The sequence below is a fragment of the Lissotriton vulgaris genome, chromosome 7, assembly GCF_964263255.1.
Source record: "Lissotriton vulgaris chromosome 7, aLisVul1.2, whole genome shotgun sequence".
NCBI lineage: Eukaryota > Metazoa > Chordata > Amphibia > Caudata > Salamandridae > Lissotriton > Lissotriton vulgaris.
In genome coordinates this window covers 1228075989-1228094103 of record NC_141695.1, presented here as the reverse complement: position 1 = coordinate 1228094103, position 18115 = coordinate 1228075989, and the positions used below count along the sequence as shown (strand labels likewise).

General features: G+C 42.7%; 1 protein-coding gene across 1 annotated transcript in view; it reads right to left on the bottom strand.

The window, feature by feature from the left end:
* The window catches only part of LOC147703288 (uncharacterized), a 321000-nt gene that overhangs the window by 289442 nt on the left and 13443 nt on the right, over window positions 1–18115 (bottom strand). The window contains exons 2-3 of the mRNA XM_086928906.1: window positions 13891–13943; window positions 5752–5814 (exon numbers count right to left, since the gene is read on the bottom strand). Coding sequence (XP_086785032.1) covers window positions 5752–5814; window positions 13891–13943 — 116 coding nt within the window. The remainder of the gene's footprint in view (window positions 1–5751; window positions 5815–13890; window positions 13944–18115) is intronic.

Here is an 18115-nt window from a genome sequence, read left to right as displayed (position 1 = left end):
CATATCACAGTCTATCGTGGGAAAATAACAGCGTCTTAATGTTGTATTCTCAACACGGCGGCACCATGCAATAGTTCCATGATAACATGCCAAATGATCGCATTAAAACGAACATGATGCAGGAAAAATGCAAAAAAACGAACGCAAAAAAAGTTGCGATGTCCCAAATTCACATGCCTCATGCGGGAAAATGCACCATAAAAGCAGTCAAAAATAAAAAATACATAAATAAACTGTGTAGCACTATGAATGTGCCCGGAACGAGTGCAGAGGACAACGCAAACCCCACAAGCCCCACAGACGACCAGGCCGGGACCTCAGGGAAAGGCAGGGACAAGAAAAGGAGGAAGACACGGTTTAGACCGCAAGAAAACAGGATCCTGATAATGGAGGTGACAGAACACCATCAACCACTGTTCGTCACCTCCACTGTGTCATTGGTGACAAAAAATGGGATATGGTAGCCCATCATGGACAAGGTGAATGCAGACGGAGTGCAGAGGAGGACAACGGAAGAGGTGAAAAATGTGAAGAGCAAAACCAAGCAGAAACTCGCAAACAACCAGAGGCCAGCAATGCAGACAGGAGGTGGGAGTCCAGTGCCACAGGAGGAGCTGGATGAGATGGAGGAAATGGTCTCCACAGTCATCAGTGTTGAGACAGTGGCAGGATTTGGGAGACCCCACACTGCCCAACAAGACCTGATGCAACAGGGTGAGTAATGACTAGGGACTGGGGGGACATGGGCTCAATGGAACACATGCACAATTAAGTAGAGCACACTGTACACCCTCAATAACTCTGCAGCATGTCCCTGATCCCCTTGCCACCCTGCAGCACATCTTGAAACAGCAAGTAGGCTCCCGTCCAATATGTGCCCAAAGGGGGCCCATCACACACACCACCAATCTCACAACCAACCCATGCTCATGTATCAAATCCAGCAATGCGGCGTGTCTGTGAGCAACTCTGACAATGCGAGTGACACTGCATGACGAATAGCATTTCCCCAGTCAATATATCATGAAACGTTGCACGCAATGACACTGAGGTGGCTGAGTGTGGACCACATCTATAAAGGAGCAGATCACACTCTGACACATCCACGTGCACAAACAACTCCTGACGTCAACAACACGTCTGCGGTCAAAACATACCCCAGACCCCCAACTCTCACCAAGAGACCAATGTACCCAAGTATGCAACATCTCAGCGCTGTAGAGGCACAGAAGTCAAAGGCACACCCCAAGACAGGGATAAGGGGCCACAAAATCAGAGCTGCAGGGGGCTACTCTCTCAAAATGCAGTACACACACATAACATGCAGAGCACATCAACATTGACAAAAATGTGGTACAAACCGCAACACGTCCAAAACAGAACAGGGGACATAACTGGGGCCGCTTGTCCGTAGAACGGACCAATACCTCCTGGCATGGCAGGGAAGTGTGAGTTGAAAATGGCCAAGTACTAACACACATCCGTGATGTCGTATAAATGTCCACTGGCCTGCATCAAATAGTCAGCTCCTCACAAACAGTCACAATATACAGTGTCATGCAGTCTGTATGTAAACTTGTACAATGCGTCAACATACAAGTCAACACAATGTTCACATGCATCTCCCCTTCACATGGCAGAGGGACATTCAACACCTCCTGCAGTGCAGACAAGACAACTCATAAGTGATGATGAAGAGGACCTCCACACCGTTGCCCTACAACAGCTCATGGACATCTACGGCAACCCACCTCCAGGAGCAGGGCAGCCCAGCTGCATCCCGGAGACCCCACCTGCTGCACAGACCACACAGCAGGAGGCACACACCACCACGGCTGGCTCCCAGCACCTCACCCAAGCACACATCGCATTCCAAGGCCAGGTGTTAGACTGCAAGAGGGAGGTGGCTGAACAGGTGCGGTGGTGTTTGAACTAATGGCAGCCAAACTAGATCACACGGGTGGCTAATTCCCATCAGGGACCACTTACACTCAACAATGGAGACATACACTGCGACATAGACACACACATTTGCGCAATTCCAGTACTGAACCACTCCTAGAGCCCCGGGATAATCATTCACACCAGTCCACTCCTCTAACATATTGATGGGGGGACGACCGAGCTACATGTCGAAGGTCTTACCCACTGCCTGGGGTGACTAGATTGCCTACGTTGTACACCGCACAATGTAATGTGGTAGGGCCCGGGAACACCATGCATACGCAATGAACACACAGACACACTGTAATAGTCAGTTGAACGGGCTATGGGCACATACACCCAGCTACTGTTTATTACCAGGCCCACATGACCAGTAACGCCTTTGCTGGATGGGTGTGGGGTGGGTGTGATCCTGCCCTAAGGGAGTGGTTGGAGCTGGTAACAACTACAACAGTGATCACTATTGAAGTGGAAACAGAAAACACCCACATAACACAAACAACTGCGAGGCATCATAGTGGTAGCCGGAGCAAGTACAGAGGTCACCCTTATATTCAGTCAGAAGGTTCCATGAGTTGCAATGGACTGAGGTAGGGGCACCAGAGCTGAACATGCTCATGTGAGAAATTGTCTCAGGTTGTGACCCTTTGGGATATCCCTGCTGCAGCTGCAGTAGGGTGTGTTGCACCTGCCACAGCTCACCCATCATCGTCCCAGGTCCTCCACATTGCCTGAGGTGAAATAGTTGTGTCCGCAGTCCACAGCACAATACTCAATCATAGCTCCTGGTGTGCAGCTGAACTGCCACCTCCAGTCTGCACTCCTGCCTTCTGGTTGTTGCCTCCTGCCCTCCCATTGTCTGGGCCTTCTCCCTTCCGCACACTTGCTTTATCTTCCTCATCATCGTCCCAGGTCTTCCCCATTGCATGAGGGGACATTGTTGCGTGAGCTGTCCACAGCACAAAACTCAATCAGAAATGGTCCATGAGTTGTGGGGAACTGAGTCAGTGACACCCGAAGAGCTGAGCAGGGTATCAAGATGATGATGGCATCCGCGACAAGTGTGTGCGACTCTGATAGCCTGGCTGTAGGACTCTTTCGACTCTGGCAGTTGTCGATTGGAGGTGGTCCTGGCGGTGGTGGCATGTGCATCCTGCAGTGATGCGTCGTCTCGGCAGGTCTAGACTGGATTCGATGTTTGAGCCCTGGTGGACCGTAGTTCAGGCCGGAGGCAGCAACCAGTGCAGGGACACAGGCCCATGGCGTTGATGACCCCCAGGCCATCAACTCAAAGGCCATACAAAAGCCAGTCAGACTGGGTCCATGACTTGAGCTGCACAGAGTTAGTGGCACCAGATGCAGTGAAGCCCGCACAGGCACACTGCCACGGGACGGTGACTTGCGGTGCACTGATATAGGGGCACCAGAGAAGAGCGGGTCCTCATTGTTCTCCAAGGTGAATGTCGTGGAGTGTTTCGGAGGACAGTGGAAGGTGTTCTTCCAGGGCATGATGCAGAGGGTTGAACCAAGCAGAAACAGTTAATATGGAGGTGATGAATGCTACAGACTCATTTTTCACACCAAGTCAGTATCAGCTACATGATGATGAAGACAACCCCCAGGCCATAGACTCAGACACCACCAAAGTTCAACCAGAGAGTGTCCATGAATTTCGGGGCACAGAGATAGTGGCACCAGAGCTGAAAGGGGATGCAATCTGCGATGAGGCCTGTACAATGGTATAATCTCTGCCATGAATACACCAAGACTCAGTTCCAAATGTGCGACCTATTGGACCGCAGAGTGGGCCGGAGCCTGCGGTCACTGCGGGCCAAGCGCTGTTCAGCCAGCTCCTCCTGGAAGTCTCACACACTGCGTTAGAATGGCATGTGGCGATGATTTGTGGTTGATGGAGGTAGAACCACCGGAGCTGAGCATGTGCGACAATGCTGTGTCCTGCCTGGTCAGGACTGGATTGGATTTGTATGAGGCTGGGTGAACCGCAGTGTAGGTAGTATACAGATTACTCTGCGGTTCAGGTACGGCCGAAGGCAGTAGTGAGCAAGTGACCAAAGACATGTGTCGTTGGAATGCTATGCCCAGAGTGGGTGGCACCACATCGTAGGGAGTACAGTGACATAAAACATCCCATTCACATATGAACTCGGGCATCATGAAATCAAGACTCAGTTCCAAACGTATGACCTACTGGACCGCAGTGTGAGCCGGAGGCAGCGGTGGCGTACGTCAACGAGAAAGGAGTAATGTGGGCCTGTCTCGCGGAGGCTAGCGATGGTCTGAGGAGGCTGTCAAGGTCCCGGCTTGGAGCTTGCACTGGCATGTGGTGAGCCCTCCTTGACGGACGCCGGTGTCGGTAGGTGTGCAGTGAGGCCTGGGTGCACAGGGGCGGGCAGGACAGTTCTGGGAACCATCCACCTGTGGTGCAGCTGGTGCACAGGATCGCAGGCACCAACGTTCATGGCCTTGGCCTCGTGGCGAGGTGAGAGGCGCCGCCCCGGCAGACACGTTGGCCATTGCGGAAGAGAACCACGCTCAGAGCAACTGGCTTTTTATTCACACCTCTATGCTGGTCTGGCGTACCCCGGGCCAGCCCACTCCGCTCACGCTTACAGGGGGGACGTAACAAGCTACTCTTCTGCGATCTTTCCTATTGGCTGAGGTAACATGGTTGCGTCCAATGTCCAGTACACTCCAAACACCAGCAGTGTATATTGACATGAAAATGTCCCCTTTGCACATGCCTGGTTCCCACCTCTCCCCACATTCTGTTATTGTGTGGCTGAGGTGCCATGCAGTTGCTGGTTTGTGTACATGGCTAACCCAGGTTGCCACAGTAAGTTGTGTTTTCGTGTCTGGTATGTGGGCATGTTGGTTGTCATGTTGTATGTGATTTTGTAACGTGTGCATTCCCAGAGCTGTGAGCGGTATTTTGGTGGAGTTGAGGTGTGTTGTGTGTTCAGTTGTTACTTACCGACGAGCAGTTCATAGCCATAGGTGCCAACCTCAAAGTGCTGGTTGATGATGGACTGTCGGAAGATGAGGGAATCATGCCAACTGCCTGGGTAGTTGGCGACAACATTTGTGTCCCCGGTGGTCCACTATTGCCTGGACATTAATGGAATGGTTGTGCTTCCTGTTGTGGTGATTGTGTGCAGTGGCGGCAGGGGGCACAAGGAGTAGATGTGTGCAATCAATTGCCCTCAACCCGTTTGGGAAGCCAGCAATGGCGTAGGAGCCTTGCTTGGTCTCCAGCTGTTCCTGCGCAGTGTGTGAGAAGTGCAGGTGCTGGGGTACAGAGCTGATGATGGCATCCAATACACGTGTGAGGAACTTGGATAGGGCTGGCTGTGTGACTCCTCCGATTCTGGCAGTTGTTGTTCCGATGGTACCAGAGGCCAACAAGCACAGCATAGCCATCGGCTTTGTCTGCGAGGGATGTTGGTTGTCCGCTGTGTTGGTACTGCCAGCCTATGGGCAATGAGGGTCAGGATGCAGAGCATGGTTGTCCTTTTGGGACTGTAGTGGGCAATGTTATCCTCTGGTGTTGAGTTTGTGGGGCTGGTCCTGTCTTCGGCAGGACTAACATTTTTTGGCCCTCTAGATGAATTGTTGCGACTTCCCACAGGCAGAATGAATGAGCGATTTTATGTGCTGGCCTGAGAGTAAATGGCCTCTAAGGCATGACCCCCCTGAAGCTTTATCTAAACACTAGGGTTGAACAGATTGCCTAACGAATGTTTCTACTTAGAAGTGTAGAGAGGTTAAAAGAAAATAATTCTGACTTACATTGTTTATGTAACAGCATACGAAATTCGTAAGACTTTTTATAGTGGCACGGACATCTTTAGTCTGAAATAGAATTGAAGGTACAAAGTGAAAAACAAGCATTATATTTTACAAAATTGGTGATGACTTTTGCATTGACCCCAAACATAGTTCAGTTCAGATAAAAATGGTCACCAGATGGACCACCTAATTTAACTTCAACTGAAAATCGTCTAGTTTCTTTAGGAAATCTTGACTACATAGGAGATTGCAACAGCTGAATTTATATTAACGTTGAAATAGAATTAAGGGAGAAGTTCAGCCCGTAACTTACCCTCTACCTTTAAGGTTTCTTCCAGAAATCTGAGGACTTTCAAGTTACCTGTGAGCTCGGAATAAGTCCCAAAGAACCACAAAAAACATTTCACAGGCAAAACGTTAATTATGCACATATTTTTATAGTCCTTTCAAATTCATTTGCCACTAGTTAAGTGCTTACTCCTATCAGTCCTTATCAATTTAGACTTGTTCAACATCTGCTGACACCAGATAAATAATATACACTTTGGAAGACTCAACTCGAGTGTAACCCCACTCCCACCCAGAGCTTCAAGATGCTACAGGAATTTGTTTAATCCCTCTTGTTTGGTTGAGAAGATTGGTCACGATTCTCACACAACTCAATTAAAAAGCAACCTACACATATTTTGTCACAAATTGGTACAGTTTTTGCCTTTGGCAGCTTTCGCCTGCCAGTTAGACTCCTCAATCTTACTCATAAGCTATAATGAGGATCTGGAAGATTCTGTCTGCACTTGGGGTGGGTGGTGGTGAACTCCACCGAAAGGTTGGCAAAAAGGGAGTTTTTTAATGGTTTATGCATGAGCATGCAGGAAGCAATGTTAGCTGATTTGGCATTTTGCAGTTCTTTATTTTTACTCCAAGGTCCAGGGAGATGAAATTCTTACTCATGTGGCTGTATCTGTCGCCTCCATGAATCTTTCCATGCTTAAAATCACGTGCTTTCTCTCCGTTTTATGTCTGGCCAGAGACAACTTTAGCTGTTTTGCGAGACTATGATTTTATAAAAAATCATAAATAGAAAATAAACAAGTATATTCATAGGATTTGGGGTTAAGTCCAGAGCTGCCAATTGTGGAACTGTGGAACCAGGTCTGAGTCTTGGCCTGGCCGCAACACCCTGTGATTCTGGGCAAATCACTTAATCTCCCAGCGCCTAAAAACAAAATTGTGTGACCCTGTGTAATGTAACTGGTGCTCATTTAAAGAGCTCTGATACCTTTGAATCGAGTGGTGCTATGTAAAACTGTAAAACAAAAACATAGAGTGGCTTTCGGTTAGTGGTCTTCTCCATTGGTCTGTTTCAGCTGCCATTCACATTTTGCTACCACCCACCACCGCATACAAATTAGGGTAGTAGGTCAGCCCACTTCAGCCATTGGCTCTACTCACTGTGAGCAACTGCATTTTCAACTACATATGTACTTGTCAATTTAAAAAAGTAGTCCACTGTGACAGGGCTGATGGGCTAATCTCTGTATAATTTATTTTTATTTACGTTCTCTTTTTTTGCTTTGTCAGTGTTTACTTTTTTATATTTGCAGCATCACCCTGTAATGCAAACTGATGTTCTAAGGAGCATGTCTTGGTTGCTCTGTGAGTACACCTACCAGTAGTGCTCAACTTGAACCCGTTGTTTCCGATGCTAGGCATTGACACTTAATCATCATCAACGGCGCTTATTGCGTGAACTCGATCCAAAGGAATTGGAGTGCTTTTCATGAGCACCAGTTAGGGACACATTTATTTTCGGTAGGCACCAGGAGATTAAGTGATTTGCCTAGAAACACAGGATGATGTGCTGACGCCGAGACTCAAACCTGGTTCCCCAGCTCCAAAGTCGGCAGGTCTGGCCGTTCCGTCACATCCTTTCCTCACTTTTAGGGTGTCCTGGTTAGTAGTTGGTTCTGTTTTAGGTGGCGCTAACAGGAGAAATGGGCTATTGTATGCTGCCTCCTGACAAGAGCCAAGGCACTTATTATTTTTACAAATTATCCACTGCCTAACAGCATGATTTCAACTATACATAGCTTACAAAAATGGCTCCTGAAACCTGATATGAATGAATAGCCTTAAACCCACATTTAAATGGCTGCTCTAAACACAGCTGAACTCCTGTTATCAGGAGAGACACTGGAGGGGGCTTGTCTTGCGCGACATCTGGGATGGCGGCTTGACGGCGGAGCTCCTGCGTCAACCGCCGCTTCCTCACACTTTTCGGGGGTTGCATCGGGGGACGAACGCTGTAAAGCCCACATTTGGACATTGGAACATGAGGTGAGCCTGGCGCTTCATGTTTTAGCGCAATACAATGGCTTTCCAGGGCTAAATTCGGCGCAAATCGCTTTTTCAGATTCCGGCCGCCATTTTGACTCGCGTTTTCATGCAATTTTCCCTTCAGCTGCATTGCTTTATGGATGGCTTCTCCCCTTCAACACTTTTCATGGCTGGCATTTTTATTGCAGTACTTTTCTATTTTTGGGCTCTACTTCCCTACTAATGCTGCCTATATGGTTTTTTCTGCGCTTTTTCTCCTCAGTATGACGTCTGACTGATTTTGCGGCCATTTTGAATACATTTTTCATGTTTTTCCTCATGTCATCTAACTGGAGCTCTGGACATCCTTCTGTGCAGTGAAGAATTGATAATTTGTGCCCCTTTTTCACGTTATTTTTACTTCTATATGGGGAAAGTGCGCAGTCTTAAACTCTCTGCAGCAAAAAAATCAATTATATGCTCAGACTCTGACTCCACAATTCAAGATCTGGAAGATAATCCTGCTCCAAGAATTGATTTGCAACCTGGAACATCTCCCAAAATGCATACTGCCAGCAAGCTTCCAACAACGACAGCATCTACCGAAAGTCTAAAGAAAGATCCACCCTCTCCGACCTCTACTTCTTCCTCATCAACTATGGATCTCATATTGGAAGAAATACGTGCCCTCAAGCCATTTATGGAGATGACCACTAAAACTTTACAAACTATGCATGATAAATGGTCCTCGCTGGATTCTCGTGTTCTCATCCTAGAACAATCAACAGAATCTCTTCCTGCTCTCGTATTTCTTCGATGGAAGTGGATATTCTTCAACTCAAACTTCAAGCGGAGGATTTGGAAAATCGAAACCGCAGAAACAACCTTCGTCTTTATGGTCTTCCAGAACTTTCGGAGGGGTCAAATCCTACTGCCTTCTTTCAAACTTTTCTCCCAAAGATTCTGGACTTACCCGCCTCATTTACCATCAACATCCAAAGAGCCAATAGACTGGGTCCTAAAGTGTCTAACAATCCACGAGGTGTCATCATGTTGTTTCTGCAATATACCGATCTTGTATAGGTTCTCTCAGCGGCCAAAGCTAAAAAGCAAATTATGTGAGAGGGTCATCGCCTATATCTGTCACAGGACGTAGCTAAAAACAACAGCTGATCGTCGGAAAAAGTTTCTGGACATGCGTCCTCAATTACGAGCTCTCTACGCTAAATATGGCTTGCTCCACCCCTGTCTCTTCAAGGTTACTTACAAAGACGAAACCTCCACGTTTGAAAATCCAGTGGCTCTACAAGATTCTTTCATCATCATGGAGCAGATGCAATGGACGCCTCTGGAATTGCTTAATTGCTTAACTGGTTTTTATAATGGTTTAACTTGTTTTCCATAGCGTTGGTTATATGGTTATGTTCTCTGTCTTGTTGATCTTTAAATGCCGTTCTTTTGTATGCATATACCTCTTTTTTCTCATGTTCCCTTCTCATATTTACTACCCTCATTTCTCTTTTTACAGATGTCATTGTCTTCCTTCCCTACCCGATGTGCCCCTTCTGTTTCGTATATTCCAGATGTTTTGTAGCAGCTGTTTGATGCGCTCTCGTTGTCCGCCGTCGTCGTCTTTTGGAGTCGTCACCCTCATTTTTCGTTTGTTCTCGTAAGTATGTTTTTCAGTCGTCTGTATTTGACATGTACTGTCTTCTTGTTTCTTATCCTTTATTCTTATTTCTATACCTTATTGCTCTTTTCTCTTTCTTCTTCTCTTTACCTTCATCTTCTCTTTTCTTTTACTCTATCATTCTCTTCATTATTTTCTTCCTTTATATTCTTTCTTGGTTGCTCTTGTGAGCTTAATTTACTTTTTCATATTCTCTTATTGACTTGAATTCCGAGTTACTACATGGAATGTTAAAGGTTTGAATAATCCAAATAAAGGCATTGGGTATTGTCTCATCTTGCTAAGCTCAAGACTTATGTTGCCCTGATTTAAGAATCCCACCTTTCAGATAATGAGGCCTCTAAGCTTAAAAGATGTTGGGTGGGTCATGTATTTAACTCCCCTGCTATAAAAATGGTGTTGTGATTTTATGCCATAAAAAATTGAATGTTTCTCCTATTTCTCATGAATTTGATGATAATGGCAGCTAGGTGATTGTTAAATTACTTATAGATAAGATTCCTGTTTTTATTTTCAATGTTTACGCCCCTACTGGTGTTGATAAATCTTTCTGGCCTTCCATCTCTGAACAACTGTATTCACTTAATGATGATTATCTTATTCTTGGAGGTGATTGTAATCAAGTCCTTGATCCTATCCTTGATCGTAATTCTAAAGTTAAATTTTGTACATCCAAAATGCACACTCAATTTACTAATTCTATACATCATAAAGCTTTAGTCAATATTTGGAGACTATGTCATCCTGACCTTAGAGAATACAGTTTCTATTCCCCTTCCCATCATTCCAATCTCGTATAGATTACCTTTTCCTTAGTAAATCACTAGCTCAACACGCCACTTCCTATGACATTGGGTCCATTTTAATTTCAGACCATGCTCCTGTACACGTGGCTATCGATCTTATTCCCTTCTCTCCTCATCCGGTCGATGGAGATTTAATAACTCCCTTCTCCTTGATTCCAATTTTTGTACTAAATTCACTGACTTTGCTACTGATTTTTTTCTGATTAATCATACCCCAGATTCTTCCTTTGTTATGGTGTGGGATTCTTTTAAGGCAGCTGCTCGAGGTTTTATTATTAATTTTGTATCACAGAGGAAAAAATCCTTGGAGGCTAAATCGACCCTACTCCTTAATAAAATGAAACTCCTTGAGAACACGTATTATCACTCCAACACTGAAGTTTCCCTCAAAGAACTTATTGATGCCAAAATTACATTTAATAAATTAACTACAGACGCGGCCTCCAATTACTTGTTAAAATGTAGTTCCCGCTATTATGGAGGGCAGAATAAAATGGGGAAACTGCTTGCCAATTATTTGAAGATACGGAAAGAGAGAACTAAAATTGATTCTGTTCAAAGTCCTACAGGTGATGTTTTATTCAAAGACAAAGACATTCTTCATGAGTTTGTCAATTTTTATCAAAACCTTTACACCCCTGAATCCATCCCAAATTCGACCGATCTCCTGTCCTATTTTCAATCTATTCCTTCCCCTCCTTCTACTCATGTTGATTTTTACCTCCTTGGATTTGGACATCTCTCTCAATGAGATTTCTCACGCTGTCTCAGTTTTACGCCGGGGAAAAGCGCCTGGCCCCAATGGATTTACCATTGAATTTTACAGTGACTTTGCTTAATTTCTTTTACCAAATGTACTTCTTTTGTTTCAATCTTTTCTAAAAAACGGTTCCTCTCGAGGCTCATTTCAAGAAGCTATGATTTGTTTAATCCCTAAAGATATTTACAACAAGGGGTGGTGAGGGACAGAGTCTCTGAATTAAGCAGAAAGCTCTCACCCAGTCAAGAGATCAGGGCTAGATCCAACACCGTTTTTTAGCTCACTGCACCATCCCAGTTTCAGAACCTGGCTGTATGCAAATTAGTCTGTTCCTGTCCCAGTGCATGATGGGAACCGGGCAAACCAAAACTACAAAAGCCAATTCTTACACTGGGAAGGAAACAAGCTCCCGGGGACCGGTTTCTGGCATTACAGCCGTCTTCGGCCCGGTTTGCTTGAATCCTGATGGTGCAATGAGCAAGGGTCTCACATCTGAGAATACCCTTCCACGCTTGGGGTGGACAAAAATATTTACAACAAGGGGTGGTGAGGGACAGAGTCTCTGAATTAAGCAGAAAGGTCTCACCCAGTCAAGAGATCAGGGCTAGATCCAACACCGTTTTTTAGCTCACTGCACCATCCCAGTTTCAGAACCTGGCTGTATGCAAATTAGTCTGTTCCTGTCCCAGTGCATGATGGGAACAGGGCAAACCAAACTACAAAAGCCAATTCTTACACTGGGAAGGCCCGGTTTGCTTGAATCCTGATGGTGCAATGAGCAAGGGTCTCACATCTGAGAATACCCTTCCACGCTTAGGGTGGACAAAAATATTTACAACAAGGATTCAAGCAAGCCGGGCCGAAGACGGCTGAAATGCCAGAAACCGGTCCCCGGGAGCTTGTTTCCTTCCCAGTGGACTGGGTAAGAGTGGTCTGCTCAATTCAGACACTCTGTTCATCACCACCCCCTTTTCTGAATCGTTTTTGGCCACTATAGGTGTGGCATGGTATACTCAGACATGAGTCCCTTACTCATCGCTCCATCAGGATTCAAGCAAGCCGGGCCGACGACGGCTGAAATGCCAGAAACCGGTCCCCGGAAGCTTGTCTCCTTTCTGGTGAAGAATTGGCTTGGTAGTTTGGTCTGCCCTGTTCCCATGATGCACTGGGCCAGGGACAGACTGATTTGCATATAGCCAGGTTCTGAGCTGGGATGGGGCAGTGAGTTAAATACCGGTGATGGATCAAGCCCTGATCTTTGGACTGGGTAAGAGTGGTCTGCTTAATTCAGACACTCTGTTCATCACCACCCCCTTTTCTGAATCGTTTTTGGCCACTATAGGTGTGGCAGGGTATACTCAGACATGAGTCCCTTACTCACTGCTCCATCAGGATTCAAGCAAGCCGGGCCGACGACGGCTGAAATGCCAGAAACCGGTCCCCGGAAGCTTGTCTCCTTTCTGGTGAAGAATTTGCTTGGTAGTTTGGTCTGCCCTGTTCCCATGATACACTGGGCCAGGGACAGACTGATTTGCATATAGCCAGGTTCTGAGCTGGGATGGGGCAGTGAGTTAAATAACGGTGATGGATCAAGCCCTGATCTTTGGACTCTGTAAGAGTAGTCTGCTTAATTCAGACACTCTGTTCATCACCACCCCCCTTTTCTGAATCCTTCCTGCACATAAGCAGTCTTGAAATAGCGTTTGGTAACTTCTATGTGTGCTGCTTAACCCCTTCGATGCTGGTGACGGAACCATTCCGTCATCAGTCACGGTTTAGCTTCTCACATTTAGATTCTAAATCTAGAATAGCCTTAGCTCATTGCACTTGTGACTGCTTCAGAAAAATATACCATAAATTCTCTACTAGTTTGAAGATTTCACATTCTTCTCAAAACATTCTGTTGAAGCTGTAATTTTAGTCACCAGTATACAAAAGCGTAATTGAAACAATATGCATTACATCTTTGTGTACTTTTATTGCACAAAATGAAGTGTTAAAAACCACATATTTTACATGCACCGGTGAATTATGGAAAATATTCCACAGCTCGATTTGAAATATAAGTTCCATGATCATAATTCCAGCCCCATAACCCTTTGTAGAGCGTTCCCATTGTCACAATCACTAGCGTTATGCTGCAATGGAAGATCACATTATATATCATATTTAACTAAATTATGCAGCAGTAAAGTACTATGCTGGATTTTGCAGCACATTATATTGCAATATTGTCTTGATATAAAGAACTGGAAACGCATTTAGTTAAAAAGTTTAAAAAATGCAACATATACCTGTTTAACTAACTAATTCAGCCAACATGTTTCTGCTGGAGGTCAGTCCTATTTGGGATTGTGTTTATTTCTTGAATGCAATAAAATGCATACATTTGTACATCTATTCATACTTGCAAACTGTAGTGTGGCACTCAAAATCAGTTACAAACGCTAAAATATTGGAACAAGGTTTGTACATAAATATCAATAGCATACACATACTTTTCAGCTATTATTTCAAAAGTGGCATCATATATGTACAAGAGCATCTAAAAGAAGCGATGTATTTACCAGAGCCGTTGCGAGGCATTTTTCAACCTTGGTCTTGTCCATTTCATAAGTAGCTAAAATACAGACAAAAATAAAATAATTAGTGACTATGGGTAAATGAATCCAAACTTTTTAAATTACATGCGGCCATTCAGTAACTTGGTAGTTGCCTTTCTCTCTTCCTATTTGTATTAAAACACAATTTTCCATGGGTGAAAGCTAATACATCTGTAATTCCATTTACGTTGCTTCAACTGCATAACTTAGGAGTTGCATTGGAGCCTGCCCTCCCCTTCTTTCCTTCTTTCTCCAAGAGCTATGGTTCCATTAGATGAGTGAATTCCAAAGAGAAACATTTTGGTTTGATTTCTAAATACCAGAGTACCCCGTGGCTTATGACCAGTGAGAGCAGATATGTCTGAAATAGCCCTGGGCTTCAAAGTAAAAGAGTACTTCCTATAGCAATGTCCTCGACCCTGTATTCATCAAAATGTATTTGCAATGCATAGGACATCTCCTGTTGAGCAAATAATGCTCAACAGTGAAATATTTCTTTTGTGATATTTATCAGTCGGTTGACTGTTAATTTAGCCTGATACCAACCAACATACGCTTCTTTTTATGTTGAGCCGAGGCAGCGCTTGCGCTGTTCCTTCGAGACATACTCTGTGGGGTTACAGAGAACCCACTGCTTTGAATTTGTTCGTTTCAGTGTCCTATAAAAATCCTTGCTTCCAAGTGGGTATTTTCCCTATTTATCCCTCCTTTTTCATTGTTTATTCCCTCCCATGGAGCAGGACCCTTTTTCTTGAAGCATTCCACTTGTCACATAATAGTTACTTGCTCAGGGACTATTTTGTTAAATCTGAAAGAGCATTTAACACAGTGTCCCTGTTTTGACTAGCTCTTGTGTCTGTTTCTTAAACCCTCCCCTCCAACCAGTCCCTGACAATCTCCCTCCCATTGCACAGGCTCTGGGTCCCTCCCTATTCTTTCTATCAAGAATTTGTACAACTCAGGGGAGGAGAAGTATTGAAAGAGAGGGCGGAACTCACTTACATAATATAAAGTGAAGAAAAACTAATTATTGTGAAATAATCGAATTTCTTCCCATCTATTTATATATGGGTAATCTGTCACAGGAAGCAGAAACATCAATAATATAAGGACAGGGAAGAGGAGAATGGTTAAGGTGGTAATGCTTACATTTCTTCACTTTAAAAGGTATCAAGAAGAATTGGAAAACCTTTGAAATGTTCTCTTAACGCAAAAATATTTATCATTATCCATTATACATAGTATGCAATAGCTTTGAATTATGCATGTGAAAATGTCGTGCAGGTGTGCAAGAGCACTTTTTGTCTATCCACTTGGAAAAACCTATTGCTTTACACGCCCAACAATTTGAGGGGTATTCTTTCACATCGTCATCCTGCTTACCAGTAGTGGCTCGTGGAATGAGTACTGCAGGGCGGCAATGCGGGGCGGGGGAGGAGCAGGGTGGGGGGTTGTAAACTATGGAATTTGGCAATGCAGTGCGCGCAATGAAATTTGTTTATTCATTTACTTGTTTACTTACCTCTGTTCGGCCATATGCCGTAGTTTACTACCCCCCCACCCTGCTCCTCCCCTGCCCCCCCCACCATCCGCAGCACTCCCTCCATGAGTCGCTACTGCTGGTTACGTATTTACTCCTGCCCTATATGTCTCCAACTTCAGAAGATGCTCAGAAAAACATTTATGGATACCAATAAGCAATTATGTTTATGGTTTCTCACTAACATTCAGGACATATCTAGTTCCTTTGTGGGAGGATATTCAGACAGAATATTGAGTTGGAAATGTCGACTTACACAAATTTCGAGTTGGAATTATCATGACACAGAAATATCGACAGCATGAATATCGTGATCCAGAATATCAAATTTAAGGCAGGAAATATTGCTTTTAAAATGTAGAAGTCATTAATATTGTTTGAAAAAATATAGTTGTTTAAAATATCGATTTTTTAATTAGTGTTATGTATTTTATTTTATCATTCAAATTATTGTGATGTATGTTTTTTGTGTAAATATTGTTTATGTTTTTAATATATGTGTTACATTTTTAGTAGTTATCAATTTTATTTTAATTAAATTTTGCCTTTTTTAGTTCTGTAGTGGGTTGTGGTTTATGGAGGAATAGGGTGGGAAGTAATTTAATTATAATAAATAAATTATTATTTTTTATTTATGCATCTTTTTTTAATTGAGATTTTATAGTGTTAATTGTAGGAAGTAATTTATTTGTAATTAATTAATAATTAGTTGTTAATTAACATTAATTAATTGATAATTAATTATGGTAATTTTGTAATTATTTTTAGGTGCGAGTTCTGGGGCTCATAGGTTTGAAGGGTGGGAAGTAATTTATTTTTGATTAAGTAATAAATTAGTTGTTAATTTAACTTAATTAATTGATTGAAAATTAATAATGTGAAATTTATTTTAGCATTGAGTCGTGGGGTTTATAGGGGTAAAGTGTGGGAAGTAATTTATGTTTAATTAATTAATAAATAGTCGTTAGTTTTTATTATTAATTTATTGTAAAATTAATTATGGAAACCGTGTAATTAATTTTAGGTGTTGGTTGTAGGGTTTATACGGGTAAACGTGGGAAGAAATTTTAGTTTAATTAATTAATAATTAGTTCTTAATTAATATTGATTAATTCATTGAACATGAAATATGGAAATTGTGTAATTAATTTTAGGTGTGGGTTGTAGGGTTTATAGTGGTAAAAGGTGAGAAGTAATTTATATTCAGTTAATTAATAATTAGCTGATCATTTATCTTAATCAATTGATAATTAAATGGGGTACTTATTTATATTTAATGTGTGTGGGTTTTACTTTTATAGGGGTAAAGGTTGGGGAGTAAATTAATTTTACTTACTTTATAATTGGTTGTTAAATACTATTTGTTTTCTAATTGAAAATAAGTTTTAATTGTGTAATTAATTATTTTACAGTTTAATGTTAGCTATGGTTTGTGGGGATTATAGGGGTAAATTGTGGGAAGTTTCTTCATTTTTAAGAGTTATAATTTGTTTTTTAATTTGTAATATTTCTTTAATTGGTAATCATTTATGTTAATTGTGTAAGGGCATTTTTTTAAGATTTAGCAGTTGGTTTGTGAATTGTGTGGTGTTATAGGGTAGGAAATAATAAAGTGAATGTATGTATTAATTAATGTTTTTGATTCTGAATAATTTCTAATTAAACATTTATTTGTTTGAAAATTATTTTTTATTTTATTTAATATATTATTAGTAGGTACTTTTCATATGCATTTAACATAATAATATGTTTTTTTTAATTTGTGGTATTCAATATATTTGTAATTAAATGTTTAACATATTTATACTTTTTTATTTATTTTATTTCTTAAATATTTTTGTTGCTGTTATTATTTTGTTTGTTTTTAATTTTGAACCGACTGGAGTGAGAATATTAATTGTTACCCCTCTGCAATTCAACACTTTCCCTACTGTTACAATTATTGTAGTGGGAATAGTAAATTTTATCCCTCCACAATCCGACACTTTTCCTACTGTTGCACTCATTGGAGTGGGAATAGTAATTTTTGCCGCTGCGCTATCCAACATTTTCCCTACTGTTGCACTAACTGGAGTGGTAAATTTTATTTTAAAGATTTTTAAACAGTTTAATGTATTCATTTTTGATAGAATAGAATTTTTAATAGATTTGATGTTATTGATAGAAATATATTTGTAAACTTTTATATACATTTAAAATTATGAAACAAATTAAAATTGATAGTTTATAAATTGTATATATAACGTCCATTTGATGCACGTTATATTTTTTGCACTGGTGTGTAAATAAAGCGCTGAAATCCATCTGTTGCTGTGCCGTGGTCTTTATTCTACTGAACGTGGGAAGAAGAAATCTGTGGCCATAAGAACGCGTTAGCTGGAACGCGCAACACAGGCACTCCAAGACGAGGTGAAGCAGCCGTGACCGTTCTTTGATCGGAATCCAGCTGATCGCAATCTCAAGTTTGAACGGCTGACGCCTCTACTGCGGATCCAGGCAGCCCGTGAAGAACCGTTGTGGAGAGATCCGGAGCGGGAGAAACACTATCGGGACAGTACGGAAGCGGCCAGCGCTGGGGTGAGTGACCCGTCGTGGAGTTTGTCGTTTTGCCTAACTTTGGAAGCGCGGCGGAGGCTGCGTTCGGGTGGG